This window comes from Pelecanus crispus, chromosome 1 (assembly GCF_030463565.1).
Source record: "Pelecanus crispus isolate bPelCri1 chromosome 1, bPelCri1.pri, whole genome shotgun sequence".
NCBI classification, from domain to species: domain Eukaryota; kingdom Metazoa; phylum Chordata; class Aves; order Pelecaniformes; family Pelecanidae; genus Pelecanus; species Pelecanus crispus.
Genome location: NC_134643.1, coordinates 137,285,142 through 137,303,780, shown reverse-complemented (window position 1 = coordinate 137,303,780; position 18,639 = coordinate 137,285,142). Strand labels below are relative to the sequence as shown.

Below are 18,639 nucleotides of genomic sequence, written 5' to 3'. Positions count from 1 at the left end.
AAAATGTGAAGCTGACTGAGTCTCTCTTGTTTTTCTTCCCCAAGCTAAGCTTTCTCGCTCTCCCTGTCCAGCTGCCCCTCTGCCATCAGTTCATGCTGGGAAGAAGTGCGTCCTCCCTGAGCTGGCTGCCTCGGCTTGCTGCCCCCCTGCCCCTTTCTCCCATCTCATCCGTCTCATTTGCGATCTCCAGCAGCCTCCTCTGGCACGTCTCCCCTGTCTACCTGCTCCAGGACACAGCATCTCCTTCCCGATGCCTGCACAGCTCTCAGCATCTTTTGGTCTCCCTAAGCTTCCTTCACGTTTTCTCCTGGTTTTCCCTACTCTTGCCAGTGTGTCTCCTCTGCCATTTTGTTGGGGTTTTTTTTAATTTCTCTCCCATCCTCCCCTCTCCTCAGCCACAGCTGGGCCAATTGCTCCTACCCTTTTCCCTATCTTCTTCAGTAACTTCCTTGGCTCCCAAACAGGTCCCAACCATACCCTGCAGTTCTATCTCAGCTGCTTCAGATTTCCCAGTGATTTCCACCATTCATCCTTTGTTTTTTTCATACTGCCAAAGGACTCCAAGAGTGCCCTGGAAGTACACTTGTTTTTTTGTCACTCCATCTGCTCAGCTTTCCCAGTTCAACCCTGCGCAGCTCAGTTAGAGTCCTAAACATTTTGTGTTTTGTTCCTTTCATTCCTCTTCTAAGAAATAAATAAAATCATCTGGTTCTATCTACCCTGAGCAGAATCCCAGGCATGTCACTTGCCTCGTCTTTCCCTTTTCCTCTTCTTTTTCTCTCCTCAGTCCCTCAATCTCTTCCTGAGCTCTCTAAGCAGCCATGCATCTTCTGCAGTCCCTCAAGCATCACCCGGCATTTCTGTTCCTCACGGGGAAGAGCAGAAGTAGGCCCCCAGACAACCCTCCTCACTTAATGTACCAATGAATCCTCTCATCAAAGTCAGTGTTTTCCACCCAAAGGTGAGGTGATTAACCACCTCCTCCACCTGCTGGTCTCCCTCTCTCCAGTTCTCCTCCTGAAGGATGATGCCCCAAGCCCCTTGAGAAACCCAAACACCAAGAAACCACTAATACATAGGAAGGATATAGGCTTAAAATACAAATGGTGGCAGAGTATTTTAGACACTTGTACCATCCCTCTCCCACACAGTGCAAAAGCGGCAAGTAGAGTTTGCAGCTGGCCACGTGTGATGGTGACACAGCCAACATGTGTCCATGTTCCCCCCCTCACCACTACAAACCCCAGTGAAATCCTTGGAAACATATGTGCTTCTCGGCTTCAGAAAAGTCTTGATGACTCAGTATATATAATGCTTTTTGGAAAAGAGGAGCTGTATCTGTAGGAAGTCAGTCCAGAGAACAGTTTAATATTGAAACCAAGTGCTGTACAATCATTGAGTAAGATCAGGCATTTCCTCTTGACTGGTGGTGCTCCAATATACACTTGTTTCATATGAAAAGTGCGTTACAGGTGATACAGTACATTTAATGAGCATTCATTTATGCAAAGAGTAGCAGAAAGATGTGATACTTTCACTGTCTGCATTCTTTTAACTGCAGAGAAGTCAGTGCGTGCAGTGGTTTAATGGAAGGCCTTGTCAGAGAAGTCCTGAACACTCAAAGGTACTGAGAGTTTGACATCCTGATTTTCTTCAAGAGGTGAAGTCCCTCAAGAGAAAATTCCACATATATGAAAATATATTGGAAGTTCAGAGGTTAGAGAGAAGAAACCTTTTGCTATCTCTATATATACATGTAGGAAATATATATATATATGTTTGTGCTATACTTTGCATACTGGACTCGGATGGTCAATGAAGACCTGGGGAAGGTCAGCAGGAACTGACATGACTTTTCATTTTAGGTCTTTCTGTGAGGCAGATGGTGCACATTTTGGGCTTCTAATAAATTACATCCCCAAAATAGGCAATAGTTGAGAAGCACATGTGGAAGGGAGGGGGCCTGCCATTTTCAGGTCATGAGACCTCTGCATTCTGGCAGAGGACACTGGCAGAGATGGATTAAGTTAAATTGGAGTAAGTTACATATGGGTGCTTGGTGGAAAGCTCAAGCTGAGTTCCAAACTTGTAATTGTTTTTTTTTTTCCTTTTTTTTTTTAAATCAGTAAAAAAAATAGGTCATATGTGCTTTAACTGAAGTTTTGCAACTTTTTGAACATTGTGTTTCACATATGGCTGATCAATATATTATGAGTAAGAGTAATGACGAACATTGCTTAAATGGGAGAATTTAAGGGTATGCCTGAGATGTTTTGGTTGCAGCTTTCTCACCAGAAAAGGGGAACTTGATGTGTGGTAAACAAACCCATATTCCTCTGGCCCATATTCCACTAGGACAACACTCCTAGAAGCAAATGGTATTTTGCCTTTTGGGCTTAGAAATTTAAAATAGATTTAAAACATGATTTTGCCCAGCGTGTACTCACTGTGTCTTGTCTTCAGGAGCTGTCATGTACTGTGTGGCACTTGGCTCTACTATAACATGGTAAACATTAACCTTTCACAGGTGATCACAGGTAGCTTTCATTTACCTTTAAGTAATTTTTTTACACAGCGTGCATAAAATCTGGCAAAAACTGACTTTGTGAGGAAAATCAGTTTGCAACCTTGTCTGCTGATACAAATCTGAGCATGTCATATACAAGACAAGCCTAGCGGTACTTAACATATTAACTCTACATCTAACCACCTCCTTGGCTAGTGAGGCTTGAGGTGCATGCATCATGGGGGAAATTCGTCTTGCTGGCCACATCTGTCATTCCTTTACTATCCTGGCATTGGACTCTCCCGTCCTGTGCTGCTCCCCTGGTGCAGGGGATGGTCCTGGCTCCCCCCGCACACCCTGGGGTCTGTACCCCGCGCCAGCAGCAGTGGCGGGCAGCCGCAGCCCTGTGCCCTCCTCCTCCTGTCCTCCTCCATGCCGCAAAACTAAGCCTTTCTCCGTCTCTCTTCAAATAACAGCTTAGGCAGGGTGCTGTGCTTTCCGGGTGATTTTCTGATGTTTCCGAGTTAAAGACGGCAAAGAGGCATTACTGGGAGGAGTGGGGGACTCCTGGGCAGGGAGACCCTTTGAAGGCCAGCAGGAGTTAGATGCTCCACTGCTGTTTGCCCTAGAACCGCAAGTTTGCACGTACAGTGCAGGTTTGGCTCAAATGCGTTCAGTTCGGATCTGTACAAGGTCTGGGTAGTCGGTAGATGAGCGTGCCGTGCAGACATAAATATTCCAGCAGCTAAAACCAGATTTTGCTAACACTCAGCTCCTTCTGTTGCGCTGAATGAAATATGACTTTTAACTTTTGCCAGGTCTTTCATGAAAACAGAGGAAAGCAAGTGACATGTTTAAACAGAGTTGACAGCCTGTTATTTAAACACCAAAACAAGCCTTTACTGATTCTTAAGTGGAATTAAATATTCACTTTATATATAAAAGTAAATTTTGAACTTTAACTTGCTTTGCTTATATGTCTTTCTCAAAATAAAAGAGGCACTCAAGTTTTCTCTCAAATGTATTTCTGTTTTTAAAATGTGCTTATCTGACATTCTTGCTATCACTGTAACAACAAAATCTCAAATATTACATTGATTCAATACTAAAAAAGGGTGATCCAAGCAAAAACCCAGCATTTTCCCAAAGCCTACATCAGTAATTTTTGCTCTATTGAAATCAATGGGACTATTCAAGATTAACCACATACATGCTGAATTACCCATATAATCATTATAATAAGAGGCTATTAATTTGAATTAAATTTGGTATGGCTTAAAAAAAAATCTGAAAATGCAATGTCGAGTGAGAAGATGTTTCTTTATAATGAGTAGTTTTAAAATACACATACTCCAAAAATAAAAAGTGCCGAACCATGTTACTGCCATTGCTGATTAGGGATCGTGGTGAAGACTAGGACTATGAATACCGAGGCATTGTTTAATTCTACTTATTTAAAATACTTCTCCTTCTCTTTGTTTCCCCTTATATAGGTAGGAAAATGTCAGGACTGTCTACATGTGTCTTGTGTATGTATTTCTTCAGAGCTAGGGATTTATATGTGGAATGATTTTCATTTCAATAGTAATATGTAGATCATGCTCTTAAAATTAGCTTGTAGCATTTTCTAAAACATTGGCTCTTTGTTGCTTGCTTGCCACGATAAAATATAGTACTGGGGAGTTTATAATTGGGATGCATCAGGTACCCCAAGCATCGCGGGCTGCGTCCTGACCCTTTAGGGTGAGACCAAGAGCATGAGGGTGATTTCTTTTTGTCAGTGCATTCTTTGTGCAAATGTGCACTTTTTAGTATAACTCAGAAAGGGCTACGCCTGACCAAAACAGACAGATTCACAGGAGAGCTAATCGTATACTGCGTTTCTAAAACTTAAGTTTAGAAATGTAGAAAATGGGGGATATTATGGCAGATATTCATTGCCAGAAGACTGGGATCAAAATTACTCCGGTGCAGCAGATCCATATGAATCGTATGAGGAACGTAGTCCCCTTTTAAGCTGTGCTTGGCAGCACTACACGAGACCTAAATGAGGCATAAACCTTGTGCTGGATTTCCGGACGCACCCTGTTTTCCTGCCTGTGCATTAAGCAATTTGAGCGCAGGCTTAACAGCCCAGAGAGTCTTTCTGCAGGATCTACGACTAAAAATAACATTGTGGTCTCATAGCATGAAGCGCTGAGCACCAGTTGAAGATTTCTTCTCTGCATGCACCAACCAATACAGTGTGTTGTACAGGGACACTTTCTCTTCAGTGCTGCACTTCTGTGGGCACAGCCGCCCACAGCTGTGAAACACAGCAGATACTGGAAGCATATTATTAAACATTTCAGTTTCTCTTATTTTGTTGCCAAGTAGATACAGCACAAAACACAACTCTCTCTCCGGAGACTGAGGCAGATTTTTATCGCGTGTGAATTCGCCAAGACACTTTTTGATCCCGGTAGTAAGTTGAGGAATACACGGGCATGCCTGGGGCTTTCTGACTGGGATGGACAGTGCTGTTTTAAGCACGGTTGGAGAGATCAACCTGACAGTTGAGGGTGGATGGCTAATATTCAAATGTAAAGCAATCCCAGAGACTGATCTGGTGGTATCATGCCCGGATGCCTAACAGACTGACATATCTAATTTCAGTATGTTTCTCTTTTGGGAAGATCCCAAGTCGGATGTTAACGTCTGCAGGCATAGTACACCTTAGTGATATATGTGTAAGATTTAGTAGTCTTTAAAACAATAATTGCAAATACTGAACCTACCCGACAGTGATGTCGTCATATTTTTGAGGTACATTGTCATACCTGTAATTCAGTTACAATACAGGCATGTAGGGTCTTTGTGACAGGAGGTAAAGAAAGCGTTGCAATATGTACAGCCTACGCTTATACCAGTACATCCCATCCCATATCGCTCGTCTTGCGTTCTTCTTAATCCAGGTACCACACCTGCATGTAGTGTTCAGGCTTACTTGCCCTTTGAACCTGTGCTTGGAGGTATGTAATGAAGTCAGGCTGTGCTTAGGTGGCTGGGACTTCACTCACTTTGCAAATGAGGATGGATTTAAGACTACTCGGCTGTCTACAGCCCTCAGTCCCCTTGCCGCAATTCTCCTGAGAAGAACACTGCTGCCTGGAAACACAGTCGATCAGATGATGTTACTCTCCTATAGCATTTTACTCTACACTGTGAACTGGGCTCCCAGAAATACTCAGGCAAGTGTAGGAGAAGCAAGTGAGATTTGCAGTGCGTTTTCTTTGCTCAGCAGAAATGTTTGGGACGGGCAAGTCTGCATGCGGTGGGATGTCTAGCGATAGGCACCCTCTTGGAGGTCTGACATTCACGCAGCAAAACTGCAGTGTTGCAGAACCATTTATGGACCACAAAGGTGGACACTAGTTAGAGTAATGCACAGTTTGTTGCAACAGTGTGCTAATGATGATTTAACTGTTTGGCTCAACCCATGCCACTAAATCGCTACAAGCTCAATGAAAACTATTGTGTAAATTAGGCTTGGTGCTAATTCTGTCTGCATGCTAAGGATCTCGGTTAGCTGTAGTATTTTATTATTTTAGTGAGAACAAGGTATGCACCTGATGTTTGCTTCCACTGGATGCAAATTTTCATGCTCTTCCTGCATATTCAGTAGCACTTTGAACCCGTTATATGTTCCTAGTTAAAATTGCTCCTGTTGGGAGAGGCCGCATGAGGCAGGTCGCATATTTAGTCAACAACTGGTTGATTGCAACTCCTGTGACACAGGGAGTCCGGATTAGCAGTTTCACTTGGCTTTTCGAAAGATGGGAGCTGATGAGCGCACTGATCTAGCTGGAAAAAATAAGTCAGCAGGGGGAAATTATCTCAGCCTCTTTGTTGACATTACTGTGGAAAGCAATCCCAGAGTTGAGCAGTGTACATTGTTATTTTTAATACTGTCAGCTAGCAAAATTCATTGCACCTTCATTATATCATATGTTATTACAGGTATTGTTTTGGAAAGGGCAATCCCTGCGGTATGATTCTGATCTCCCCTGTACTAATTTTGCACAAGCGCAGTTCTTGAGACCTTGCCTGCATTGGCAGCAAGCTGGGATATGAATTTAGAGCATCCTAGCTATTTCATGTTAATTCATCTGGTGTGTGTCTCTGCGGATGATATTTCACTCCACTTTGAATGTGAACCAAGCTGTCCTTCAGAGATTTCCACAAAGCAAGCTGGTGCAACATAGCTAGTCCTCTGCAAATTCACACTTTTTCACAGCACACTAAATTCCTCTTGCAGACAAGTGCTCCTATTCAGTGGGATGATTTCAGGCTTAAATCAACCTAAGTGAGACAGCATTCGTCCAGCTGAACGGATAGTGTTACAAGGATGCAGCCATTACAATACAAGCAAAAACCTTAAATCAAAACCCAGACTTAAGCTCAGTAACTCCCCCAGAGCATGCTTCCATTTCAGGTTTTTGCCTACCCAGTTTACAAGGCTCCCATACCTCCTACCATGACTCGTTCCCAATTTCAGCCAGTCTTTTGTGCCATCAGTGTCAGGAAGAGATTTCAGATTAAAAAGTAACCCTCGAAAATAAAGGTTGCTGGTGTGTCTAATCCCGACCATTCTTCTAGTCCAATTTAGACTAGGAACAGGTGAATTAGCAGCAATGAGAGAGCAGCAGACTTTGGTAGGGGAGGGGAAGCCATGCCTGAGAAGGGGGAAACACCTCTTAACCCAGCTTTGCTGCTAGAGGTGTCTGCCCCCTTAGGAAGACAGTTTGGTGCTTTATTAGTCTTAATTCTGGCAGTTAATGGGCAACATACGTACTGGTGCTACATTCAGCCTCACTGAGGTGGAGATCAATCACTATTAGCATTTTGTATGCCACTGCATTAAAATGGGATGAATAAAATTAATTACCCCTGAAACGCGACCTTCCACACAGAATGCTGGAACTTCACAACCTGTAAGTGAGACTTTATTCAGAAAGCTTGTACTCAAGTATCAAACATACCCGCACACACATGCAACCTTCAGAACAGTAAGAACAAAAAAAAAGAGAGCCACGTTGTACTGTTATTCTCTACTTTCACAGATGGGTAAATCTGCAAGAAGAGGAACCAAAACCTTGTCCTCAGTCATTCCCCTTACTTTCTCTTACAGACGAAGTCTATTTGAATACCCAAACCTCATCCTATCATGATAAGATCAAAACCTCGCATGATTTTAGTGCAAAATTGAACATATCCCTTAATCTTTAAACAATAAGAGCAGGCAGCAGCCTTTGTTTTAGGGAAGCAATTAAGCCAAGTGAATAGAGTGCTGGTCTGTGCCTCCAGTGACCAGGAGGTCACTTCACTGCCCTCCCACAGGCTCTGGGGCTGCTTTAAATCCCTTCACCCCTCTCTGCTTCAGTCCTGCCATTTGGCAGGCAGGAGCAGAGCCAACCTTAAGCCTAGGCTGCTGATGCCCATTCATAAAGCCTCTTGCTTGAACAATCACTTAGCAGGGGAAAGGATGCATTTCTTTTTTGAGCTTTTAAAATGGTACTGAAAAGAACAGTTTAAGTGCCTGCACATAAGTGGTGTTTAAAATGAGGTAAATAATTTAATAATTTTAAGCAACAAAAAATTTTGCCTTAGTTTTCACAACTTCCTACAAGTGCTTTTTTTCTCTCATGCATGCTCTGCATTGATTTTGCAGAGCATGTGTAATTGCAAGACTTGATCCTGAAGGAGGTAAATGAAACTTTTTATAGCATTTTCAGGCTACTCATAAAAGTGCTGTATTTAAGCTAGGCATAATTTATTGGTTTTATTGCTGGTATTGTTATTAGGTTCCAAAATTAAAGATAGCCCACCTCAGCCCATAAAAAAATTTAAGCTCCTCAGAAATAACAGGGACTTTCTTCATTTTCTTTGGCTACAAAAGTCAGAAATTCTGTCCTCAGTTATCCAAGACATGTGGTAGGATTATCTCCTACAATGCACAGTAGTAGAAAAAAAGAATAAGGAAAAAAATATTTTGGTTCCCGTTTTCTCCAATACCTTTCTCCTATTCCCCTAAGATTTTCCTTTGCCCATTCAGAACCTCTTTTCCTTAAAAAAATCCCATCTTTCCGAGTACTCCTTCTTCTTAGCTCATTGCTGTGCAGCCTGACTGTAGGTCACGACCAGTGAATCATAATAGCAAATGTCAACAGGAAAGGATCTCCAGTAGCCCGTTAGCTGTTTGAGTTCATATTTATTATTTACTGAATGACTGTGAATAATGAACAAATTGCTCTAAATCATTACAGATTTGTGGCTAAATCCCTAGTAAAAAGGGAAACTCAGTTAAAGCAATTACAGAATTTATTTGCAAGGAAAATTTGCCACCTTCTCGTTAATGTTATATAGGGAAGACATAGCACCATCAAGAGAAATAGAGGTAATTGGTGCAAATCAGTTAGGGACACAAAAAATGGAAACTCTGAAATGACAGAATAATGAAAGAAATTCTCACAAAATGCTTCCACAGACCTATCTGCCCTAATCTCTGTGGGTTAGACTTACATAAGCATCAGCGAGTTAGACAATGTTGGAGATTATCACCCCAAGTTGTGCTTACAGTCAGTATTTAGAGGAGTAAATTAGGTTAGGTAAATCCCATTCTAGCTAATTAAGGCTAATATTTGGACTGCCATGCCTAATTTGTGCACGAGTTTGGGCTTAATCTTTTTCTCAGAGGATACTGGATCAGGTCAGTAGTGCCACTGATGCAAAAAGTGTGCAAGTTTGTCATTTAGGCTTGTCTTCCTAACGGTAAATGATAATTTTGTAGCTATTATACAAATGGACAGAGGAATCACAAATTGTACAACTGAAGGAAAAATACCAATTCCAAGCATGCAGATTGTGTAGCAAACAACAAAATGAGCCTATCTTAAAACAGAAGAGTATCTAAATGTTTCTCTCTTGGCTTTGTGGAGCACATGCGGTGATGCCTCTTCGTGCATTTACTTGAGCAGTTCTCTAAGTCAGATTCCATTTTAGGGTAGTCATGAAGATTATGTAAGAGCAAATTGTGGTTTTATGTTTCCTACTTAAAGAAAATATGTGGTATCAGGAATCATGTTATCAGACATTATCCGAAATCTTATACCTGTTTAAAAGTCATGCTCAGCATCATATTTAATTAGCTCTAAATTCTTTTATTCATTGCAAAGCCAAAGGCTTTCCAAATTAATGCAGCTATTTGAGTATTTTTAGGCAAGAGCCTATTAACGCTGAAATGTTTTCTTACAAAAACATGCTATAGCTAAAGCTCACAATGGAAGTAATTTGTAATATGCAATGACCTCATTTTATACTGTTTTGCTCACTTGAAGCTAATGCATATGATAGCATGTGAAATACTCAGACGAGCCTGTCTGCAGGACTTATGGGAGCCATAAATGGATTAAACCTCTCACTCCCTGCTTTGGCAAGTGATCAGTTACATTTAAATAAAGGTCAGTCTGTCTTTACAAAGAACACACTGAAAGCAAGCTTAATAGCTTTCCCTACTGAGCCTAGAACATAACTATTTGAAGCGTAATTAGCAACGGGGTGCCAGTCACTGATTGTGCTTTTTGCTTGATTTTATGTCTGGGGAGTTCCAGTATTCCCCATTAGCTTTAAGAGGGGGCACGGTGCTAGTTATCAAATTGACAGTCTTGACCTGGCCTCTGAAAGCAGCTGTAAAACATTGTTTGGGAAGACTAAGATGAATGCCAAATGCAATACCAAAACCAGGAGCGTAATATAGCTACAAATTGGACAGTCATGGTCCATGCCGTGACTCCAAATAGCAACATAGGTAAGATATCTGATATACATGAGAGCACGGCCTTTGTTACTCTAAATACCAGGTGACCGTTATAAGGAGATACACCAGCTGTCCTATTTTCTCATCTTATGAGCTCTGTATTTTGAATTCTTCATAAAATACCCCATACCTATTCTTTTCAGCATTAACAGAGTGATCAGCTCTGCCATCTGTTAAAACATAGATAGGATATTCCTTGCAGGAAGCGTGAAGTGAATCAACTACAGCTGCCCCTACAGTAAAAGGTACTGACCACAAAAGGGTTATTTTGTCAAGTTAATTAAATATTTAGCCTACATGAGGCATTTAAGAATAAACATGATCATAGAATCATAGAATGGTTTGGGCTGGAAGGGACCTTAAAGATCATCTAGTTCCAACTCCCCTAATACATTTTCTGGTTTTCTGGTTCTTCAGAGTACCTCATTTGTTTAGGGGTTTCTTAACCGATATTCATAGCCCTTGTGGCAAAAGTGATAACCATCCACAGGTGGAGAGAACAGAGCTGATACAGCAATTTTGGTACTCTGCAGCCAGCCTGAAATTCTAACAAAGATCTCTGAATTACTTTGACCTGCCTGACTGGAGCATCAGCTTCAAAAATCTAGTGATTGCACTTCAGTGTCATCAACAACTAATTCAGCACTGATCATTTTATCTAATGTGATCAGGGAATGGGTAAGAGCAAAACACTGTGGACTGGCTTTTGGGAATTTCTAGAGATAATGCAAGAGCAGACCAGAGGGGTAGACAGGGGACAGCAAAAACAGCAAAAGAATAAGGAGGAGGAGTAATCAAAAGGCAGCAAAGAGGGTTGGATTAGATTGAAAGGATCTACTGAGTAAAGATGAACATGATACAAATTATTATGAGAAAATATTGAAGTCTTACATTTTAGGTGTGATACAAAGACTATATTTTTACATTCATCTCTGTGTAAAACACCAAACTACTTTTATCTCAGCCACTCTCATCTGATAGCTGGTTGATGGCTGCGTTCCCAGCTCAGGTCCACTGTGAGAGAGCAGAGGTCTGTGTCCTCCAAATGTGCCTTGGTTATCAATCACAAAAAAAGAAACTGTAAGAGGAAGATGACCAACCAGGGATTAAGATAGAACCATTCACTTTTACCAATATACCTGCACTTGGGGGTTAAACACAGGATTTTAGGTCTGCAGGTCTTTATCTCCTTTCATGAATGCTATATCAATTTTAAGTTAATTAAATACATTACAATGTGTAGGAACTGCCAAGAAAAATAGAGCTGTATTTGGTTTTACAAGCCCTTAGATACATTAAAGTAAGACGACCAATGCCTTAAGCAGTTCCATATCAGTTCTACCGTTCTGCATCTCTAAAATTTATTTGTGCTTTCTTTGCTTGTTCCATTTCTAGGATTTTTTTTTTTCCTGGTGGAAAATTTGTATAGGAAGTGGAGAAATCAGTGACTGATTTACTTGACAATGTTCAGCTTATATGAAGGTTTCATTTTTTTACAGGTGTTCTACAAAGCAGCCAACCAATGCTCTGCTTCCAGCATAGGCACTTCAAGGTCGTATTTCTTTGTTTTTCACCACAGGTCAGATCCCATCACCAGGAAAAACTAATTTCAAAGCATCTTCCATCACAGGCACTCTGAAATAATGAAACAAAACAGCCAACCAGAAAAAAAATCCTTTTGCTTTAACCCATCAACCCTGCACCAGCGATGCAGAACTCTCTTCAAGCTCTGGCAGTAAGGTTTGGTAGTCAGGTAGTGAATGCGCTCCTGTGGCTTAGACCACCATAATAATTTCTCTCTTCTGCAGGACGTTTACTTCAAGCATTGATAATGGCAAGCTGTGTCTCCTTTGAGTCTTTTAGCATGTCCACATTACATTTTTCCACATGTTGATTCGAGTACTTTAAACACTCGCTTTGTTCTCTATTGTAGGTCATGGGTTATATGGGACTTTTGAAATGTTGTCCTCCTGGAGGAAAACTAGAGAAGACCAACACGTTAAAGAGAGGACTGCAGCCGTATTTGCAGACTCCATGCTCTCGTTTTCTCTCACCACTGCCATGTACCTGGTCACTTTTGGAATAGGTGCCAGTCCCTTCACTAACATTGAAGCAGCCAGGATTTTCTGCTGCAATTCCTGTATTGCAATTTTCTTCAACTACCTCTATGTACTCTCCTTTTATGGTTCCAGCCTGGTGTTTACTGGCTACATAGAAAACAACTACCAGCATAGTATCTTCTGCAGAAAGGTACCAAAGCCAGAGGTATTGCAAGAGAAGCCTGCATGGTATAGGTTTCTTCTGACAGCCAAATTCAGTGAGGACACAGCAGATTCAGAGGAAACGAACACTTACGAGAGTCATCTTTTGGTGTGGTTCCTTAAACGCTATTATTGTGACTGGATAACAAACACTTACGTCAAGCCTTTTGTAGTTCTCTTTTACCTTGTTTATATTTCCTTTGCCTTAATGGGCTACCTGCAGGTCAGTGAAGGGTCAGACCTGAGCAACATCGTAGCGACCGCGACACGGACCATTGAGTATACGACTGCCCAGCAGAAGTATTTCAGTAACTACAGCCCGGTGATTGGGTTCTACATCTATGAGTCGATTGAGTACTGGAACACCAGTGTCCAGGAAGACGTGCTGGAGTATACCAAGGGCTTTGTGAGGATATCTTGGTTTGAAAGCTACTTAAATTACCTGAGGAAGCTCAACATATCTACTGGATTGCCCAAGAAAAACTTCACTGATATGTTGAGGAACTCCTTCCTGAAGGCCCCTCAGTTTGCCCATTTTTCAGAGGATATCATCTTTTCCAAGAAATACAACAACGAAGTCGATGTTGTGGCCTCCCGGATGTTCTTGGTGGCCAAGACAATGGAAACCAAAAGGGAAGAACTTTATGACCTCCTGGAGACCCTGAGGAAGCTCTCTCTCACCTCCAAGGTGAAATTCATCGTTTTCAATCCATCGTTTGTGTACATGGATCGTTATGCCTCTTCAGTGGGAGCCCCCTTACAAAACTCCTGCATTAGTGCTTTATTTCTGCTCTTCTTCTCTGCATTCCTGGTGGCAGACTCCCTGATCAATGTCTGGCTCACTCTAACTGTTGCCTCGGTCGAATTTGGAGTTATAGGTTTTATGACCTTGTGGAAAGTGGAACTAGATTGTATTTCTGTGTTGTGCTTAATTTACGGAATTAATTATACAATTGACAACTGTGCTCCACTGTTATCAACCTTTGTCCTGGGCAAAGAGTTCACAAGAACTAAATGGGTGAAAAATGCCCTGGAAGTACATGGGGTAGCTATTTTGCAGAGCTACCTCTGCTATATTGTTGGTCTGATTCCTCTTGCAGCTGTGCCTTCAAATCTGACCCGTACACTGTTCAGGTGCTTGTTTTTAATAGCATTAGTCACCTTCTTTCACTGCTTTGCCATTTTACCTGTGATACTGACTTTCCTGCCACCGTCCAAGAAGAAGCGGAAAGAGAAGAAGAATCCTGAAAACCGTGAGGAAATAGAGTGTGTTGAAATGGTGGATATGGATAGCACCCGAGTGGTTGACCAAATTACAACAGTCTAACTTGTTTGTTTGTTGCTTTTTTACACTAGGTCTTACTGAGAAAAAAACCCAAGAAACCAGTACTGACTAAATATCTGGGGAGAGGAAGGGGTTTGGAGGTTTTCCCTCCCCCCTCTAATCTAAATCCAGGAATATTCAAAAATGATGGGAGAAATTAAAAATAAATTTTAAAAAAGAGCTGGGGGATTACACCTTGCTCAGCTCCTATAACAGGTATTATGAGAGAATTTGCACACGCATGCAAAAAGGGGTTGAATCTTAGATGCATGAAGTAAGATCTAATGAGAGAAGTTGGGTTCCCAAGCAGCCGTCTGCATCGCCACTGCCGCAGATGCTGCAATTATTGTGGCTAAACCCAATCAGACTAAAAGGTCAACTGTCAAGGCTGAAGTAGCACTAAATGTTCGCTGGATGTAAAGGCTTTACAAACTTTCTGCACAGCAATAACTCAAGTCAGTGAGTCAGCTCTTATAGGTCTTAGCCATCACATTTAATTTTTCTTTTCTCCCCTAATGTAAACATTTATGCAAGACTGTATAACAGATAGCAAACTGTACTGGGAAAGAAGGCAGTACACAGCAACCAAACGCTTTCCAAACACTTATGTTATAAATCACTTTTTTTTCCTAAAAATATAATTTTAAAATGTAAATCATCCCTTGTAACATTTTTAATCATGGTTTTATAGCTGTTTCTTTTCTTATAAAAACAAAAAAGAACAAAAAAAAGAACAAAAAAAAGAACAAAAAAATCCCAGTGACTCTGTCACTCTAGAAAAAATATAATTCTATTTTATACATGTCTCGCTACTAGTTAAATACGTAATCTGCTTTACCAACTGTAATTTTGTTAGCACTCTACTAACACGTGCAAGTGGATCTAGCAGCGGACAGAAGATGGTGTACTGAATATTTCAGCACCAAAATCCATGACACAAACCTCAAATAGTAAAATGTCATCAAGAAAGTGAATGTTAGGGCTCTTTTAATGAGAGCCTATTTCAGGCCATTCACTGGTAATGCACACTAAGAGGATTAGTGGGTAGTTTTACGTAATGTATAACTTAATCCCTCAATCTTCCAAGAGTACCTGTAAAGCAATAGACCTTGCAGCTATGGGCTCTTCCAAGAGACAGTAGACCGTGAGAGTTGTATGGAACAAACCGAAGGCTGGGACTGCGGTTTAGCAGCAGCAAGTTTAACAATGTCCCCAAAGAGCCCATATCTAAGGGGCCTGTTGGAAACATCACATTTGAGGGAAATAAAAAAACAAACTTAAAAAGATTACATTACTGAGTCTTTTTGGAGCTGTGAGTTCTAAATCAATAATTCTGTCAGCATCTGTGATGTGGAGTAATACAGATAAAGCAGCATCTCTTTCCTCCTCCACCCCCTCCACCCTTAAGAGCGACAGGCTCATTACTGTAAGCTTTTATCATGCAGTTGAACCCCAGTGGGGATACGTAAGCCAATTCTGTAGGTTTTGCTGAGATTATTCCGACTATACATTGCCTGCGAAAACCCCGTTGCAGGAAGCTGGCTGGTGTGTCGGGTGGTCTCATGAATATATGGACTGTTGCTTTGTAGTGCAAGGTGAATGTATTGCAACCAAGACTCCTTTTTACAGCTCATCCGGAAAGTAAGAGTATTTGAAAAGTTTTCAGCAGTTGGCACAGTGTTTGCCTCAATCACGGTATCGGGAGAGCAAAAGGATATTGCAGGAGCCACGGGCTTGGATCACTGGAAGCACTGTGCCTTGGGAGGCTGCCTGTGTTACCCATACGGTGATTAGCACATCTGTGGTCACAAACCCAGGGTATGCTTTGTTGCATGAAACTTCTCTTTAGCATCCAATCCCAGTGACACCTTAAACGCCCTATGCAAAACCCACAAATGCCACCTAGTGCATATTAATTTTCAAGCAAAGAGATACTTCTGAAGCTTCCTCCCTAGCAGAAAATAAGATAACCAGATATTCTGCCCTGAAGCAAAATGTTACGTACTGACTAGCAAAACAAGTTGGCAGTGCAGCTGGCAATGTTTACTTTCTCCTGGATAAGTCCCTTCTCTGACCAGAAGGAAGGGAAGCTGTGTCCAGGAATGCACAGGCTCTTTGAACAAACAACATTTGCTGCGGTAGCAGCTGGGAAGCTGTAACAACAACTTCAGCCTTGGCAGAGATCAGGTGGACACCTTGAAGACAGCCAAATGAGTTGTGAGGCTAGGGGAAAGATCTGTTTCCCCTGTTTTCCTCAGATTCAGGCTTGGGGCTGTGTTTTCCAGCCAAAAATCATTCCTTAAATATACTTCACTGTAGCTTTTCTGTGACGGTCATTATGTTTTTTAAATAACAGTCACCCTATCTCCTGGCTGTTCCACAGGCAGCTGCAGTGGCTTTTGAACTTCTGAGGGCATTAGCAAATTAGTTGAGAGTTAACAGAGGAATTGCAAACCACTTGTGGCAGCAGCAATCTACTGGCTTGTGGGACACCTGGAAATGGGAGATCTGCGAAAGAGGTCGCTTGTACACTGCAGAGGGGATTACATGGCAAACACTGATTTTACACCTCTGCTACCTGTGATGTTATCACCTGCAAACACCAGAGGCAAAGATGGCTACCATAAACCTCTTCACATGGAATTGAAATGCATAGACAGGAGCGTCTTTAAAGAGGTGTCCAAAGACAAGCTTGTAGTTTCACAGTTCTCTCATTAAATCGCAGCATGTGAGGCCTTCAGAGATCTTCGAGGAAGGTGATAAAAAGAGTGATAAAATTATTCCTCTGTCTCCAAACCTGTCAGAAAAAGGATGTGGAGGCAATCCTATGGCAAAATGCCACAGGACGTGCTGGGGTGTCCACAGAAGACAGGGTGTGAAGTTATGCAGCCCATCCCCTTGCCCCAAGGCAGACCCGACGACATTTAAGTCATTTCTGAAGGATGTTTATCCAGCCCATTCTTAAAAATCTTTGTGAGGCATATTCCTCCCCTAGCAGTTCCCTCCAGTAGTGTGTTATCCCACCAGTAACTAGTAACTCCTGTGGGCCGCCCGGGACTGGGTGGGAGAAGAGGAGCAGTGCCCCTTTCCACACAGGGAAGGACAGGCCAGGCAGGAGACAGTCTCTGAAGCATCCCCAAAACAGAGGAAACCCAAAACAGAGCCAAAAAAACCTTACGTACATTTTTCACCGTGGTTCACCTCAAGCCACCACTCCGCTACCCACTTCCAGGCTCGGTGAGGTAAAGCCATGAAAATGTCCAAGGTGTAGTCAGCCCAGGTCCATGAGATTTCTGCCTGAGTCCTGATGTGTCTGAGAGATGCACCAAATAACTCCTTCTCTACAGGTAGCTTGAATACCTCAACATGAACCAGAAATGGCATGTTCTCAAGGTTTCAGACTATGCTAACCCACTTTGGCCTTCCTCCTCTTTGACTTTTTCCTCTGGAGCAATTATCTTCACCAAAGTCAATTGGTCCTCACTGCGCCAGTTGATTAATAGGTGCGGATGCTGTGCTCTGTTCTCAGTCCAAAGCACTCCCAGTGGCTAACTGTGCATAAGATTTCACCCTTACTGGTGAACCTCCGTTTTGGAAGACTACCTAGGCTTAAGCAGTTTTTTGTCATACTCTTCAGTGGCTTTTTAGCCCAGGTATCACTGTGGTTTTGTTTGCAATATAGATGACCCAATTTTTGTATAAATTCAGTGAGTATAACAGAGTATTATACACTGTCAGGCACTGACTAAAATCTAACAGCAAAAATTTTAACTAAGGCTAACAAGACTATATTGGACTGTGGCTCACTGAGCACATATATCTTCTACAAATATTAAAATTTCCATACAGTAAGGTATGGTGTACAGTATATTTTTACTATGGGGTAAGCATGGGGAAAAAGAACCCTAAGTGCATATGACCGTCAAGATCAGTCAAGTTTTCTTATAACATAATTCCTAATGTTGTCTGAGCACAAGTTCATTTTCAATTTACAAGTACTAAAATTGGAGGAAAAAATGATGAGAGAGAAAAGTTGGTATAGCTGGAATAACTATGCTATAAAAATAAATTGATGAAACCAGAATTTTCTGCCCAAAGGTTTAAGTGAAAATGTTCTAGTTAGATTAAAACTAGAGCTGTGAAGGCTGAGAAACACCTGTCTGGCAAAGAAAAAAGGCGTCTTTTCCGAAGACAAGCAAACACACTTATCATGGTCAACAGCATGAACCTGGAGGGAAAACGGTACCAAAGTGGCCTGAGGTTACGTTGAGCCACGTGAGGATTCGCATCTGCTCTCAGAAGCTTGCTGAGCCAGTGCTGAATTCGGGTAAAACGTGTACTGTAAATTGAAAGGTGTACTTTTAAATGCTTTTCTCTGGGCTGACTGTCCTCCTGCGAGCCACCAAATCCCACCTCAAACAACACCTTGTTTATTTTTATTCAAAGAGAAAACAAAAGAGGATGGTGGCACGACTGGGCAGAGTTCAGGACAGCCAGAAGGAAGATCGTGACTTTTCTTAAAAAGAGTGAGAAAGCCAGAAACAGCTCTCTGGCAAGTGTTTTTTGCGGGAGAAGAACTGGTTGATTCAAAACTTAGGAAACTGGTGTTTCTCCTATTTGTTAACTTTGGAATCAGATAGCGTGTGCAAGGAGATGCGGGGAAGGGAAGCAGAGTTAACAGGATTTAGCCTTG

General features: G+C 41.8%; 1 protein-coding gene across 2 annotated transcripts in view; it reads left to right on the top strand.

The window, feature by feature from the left end:
- Positions 1-13,949, top strand: part of PTCHD1 (patched domain containing 1) — a 34,459-nt gene extending 20,510 nt beyond the window's left edge. For both annotated transcript variants that reach the window (XM_075725688.1, XM_075725695.1), the window contains one exon: positions 12,295-13,949. In XM_075725688.1, the coding sequence (XP_075581803.1) occupies positions 12,295-13,949 (1,655 nt within the window). The remainder of the gene's footprint in view (positions 1-12,294) is intronic.
- Positions 13,950-18,639: the final 4,690 nt, after the last annotated feature.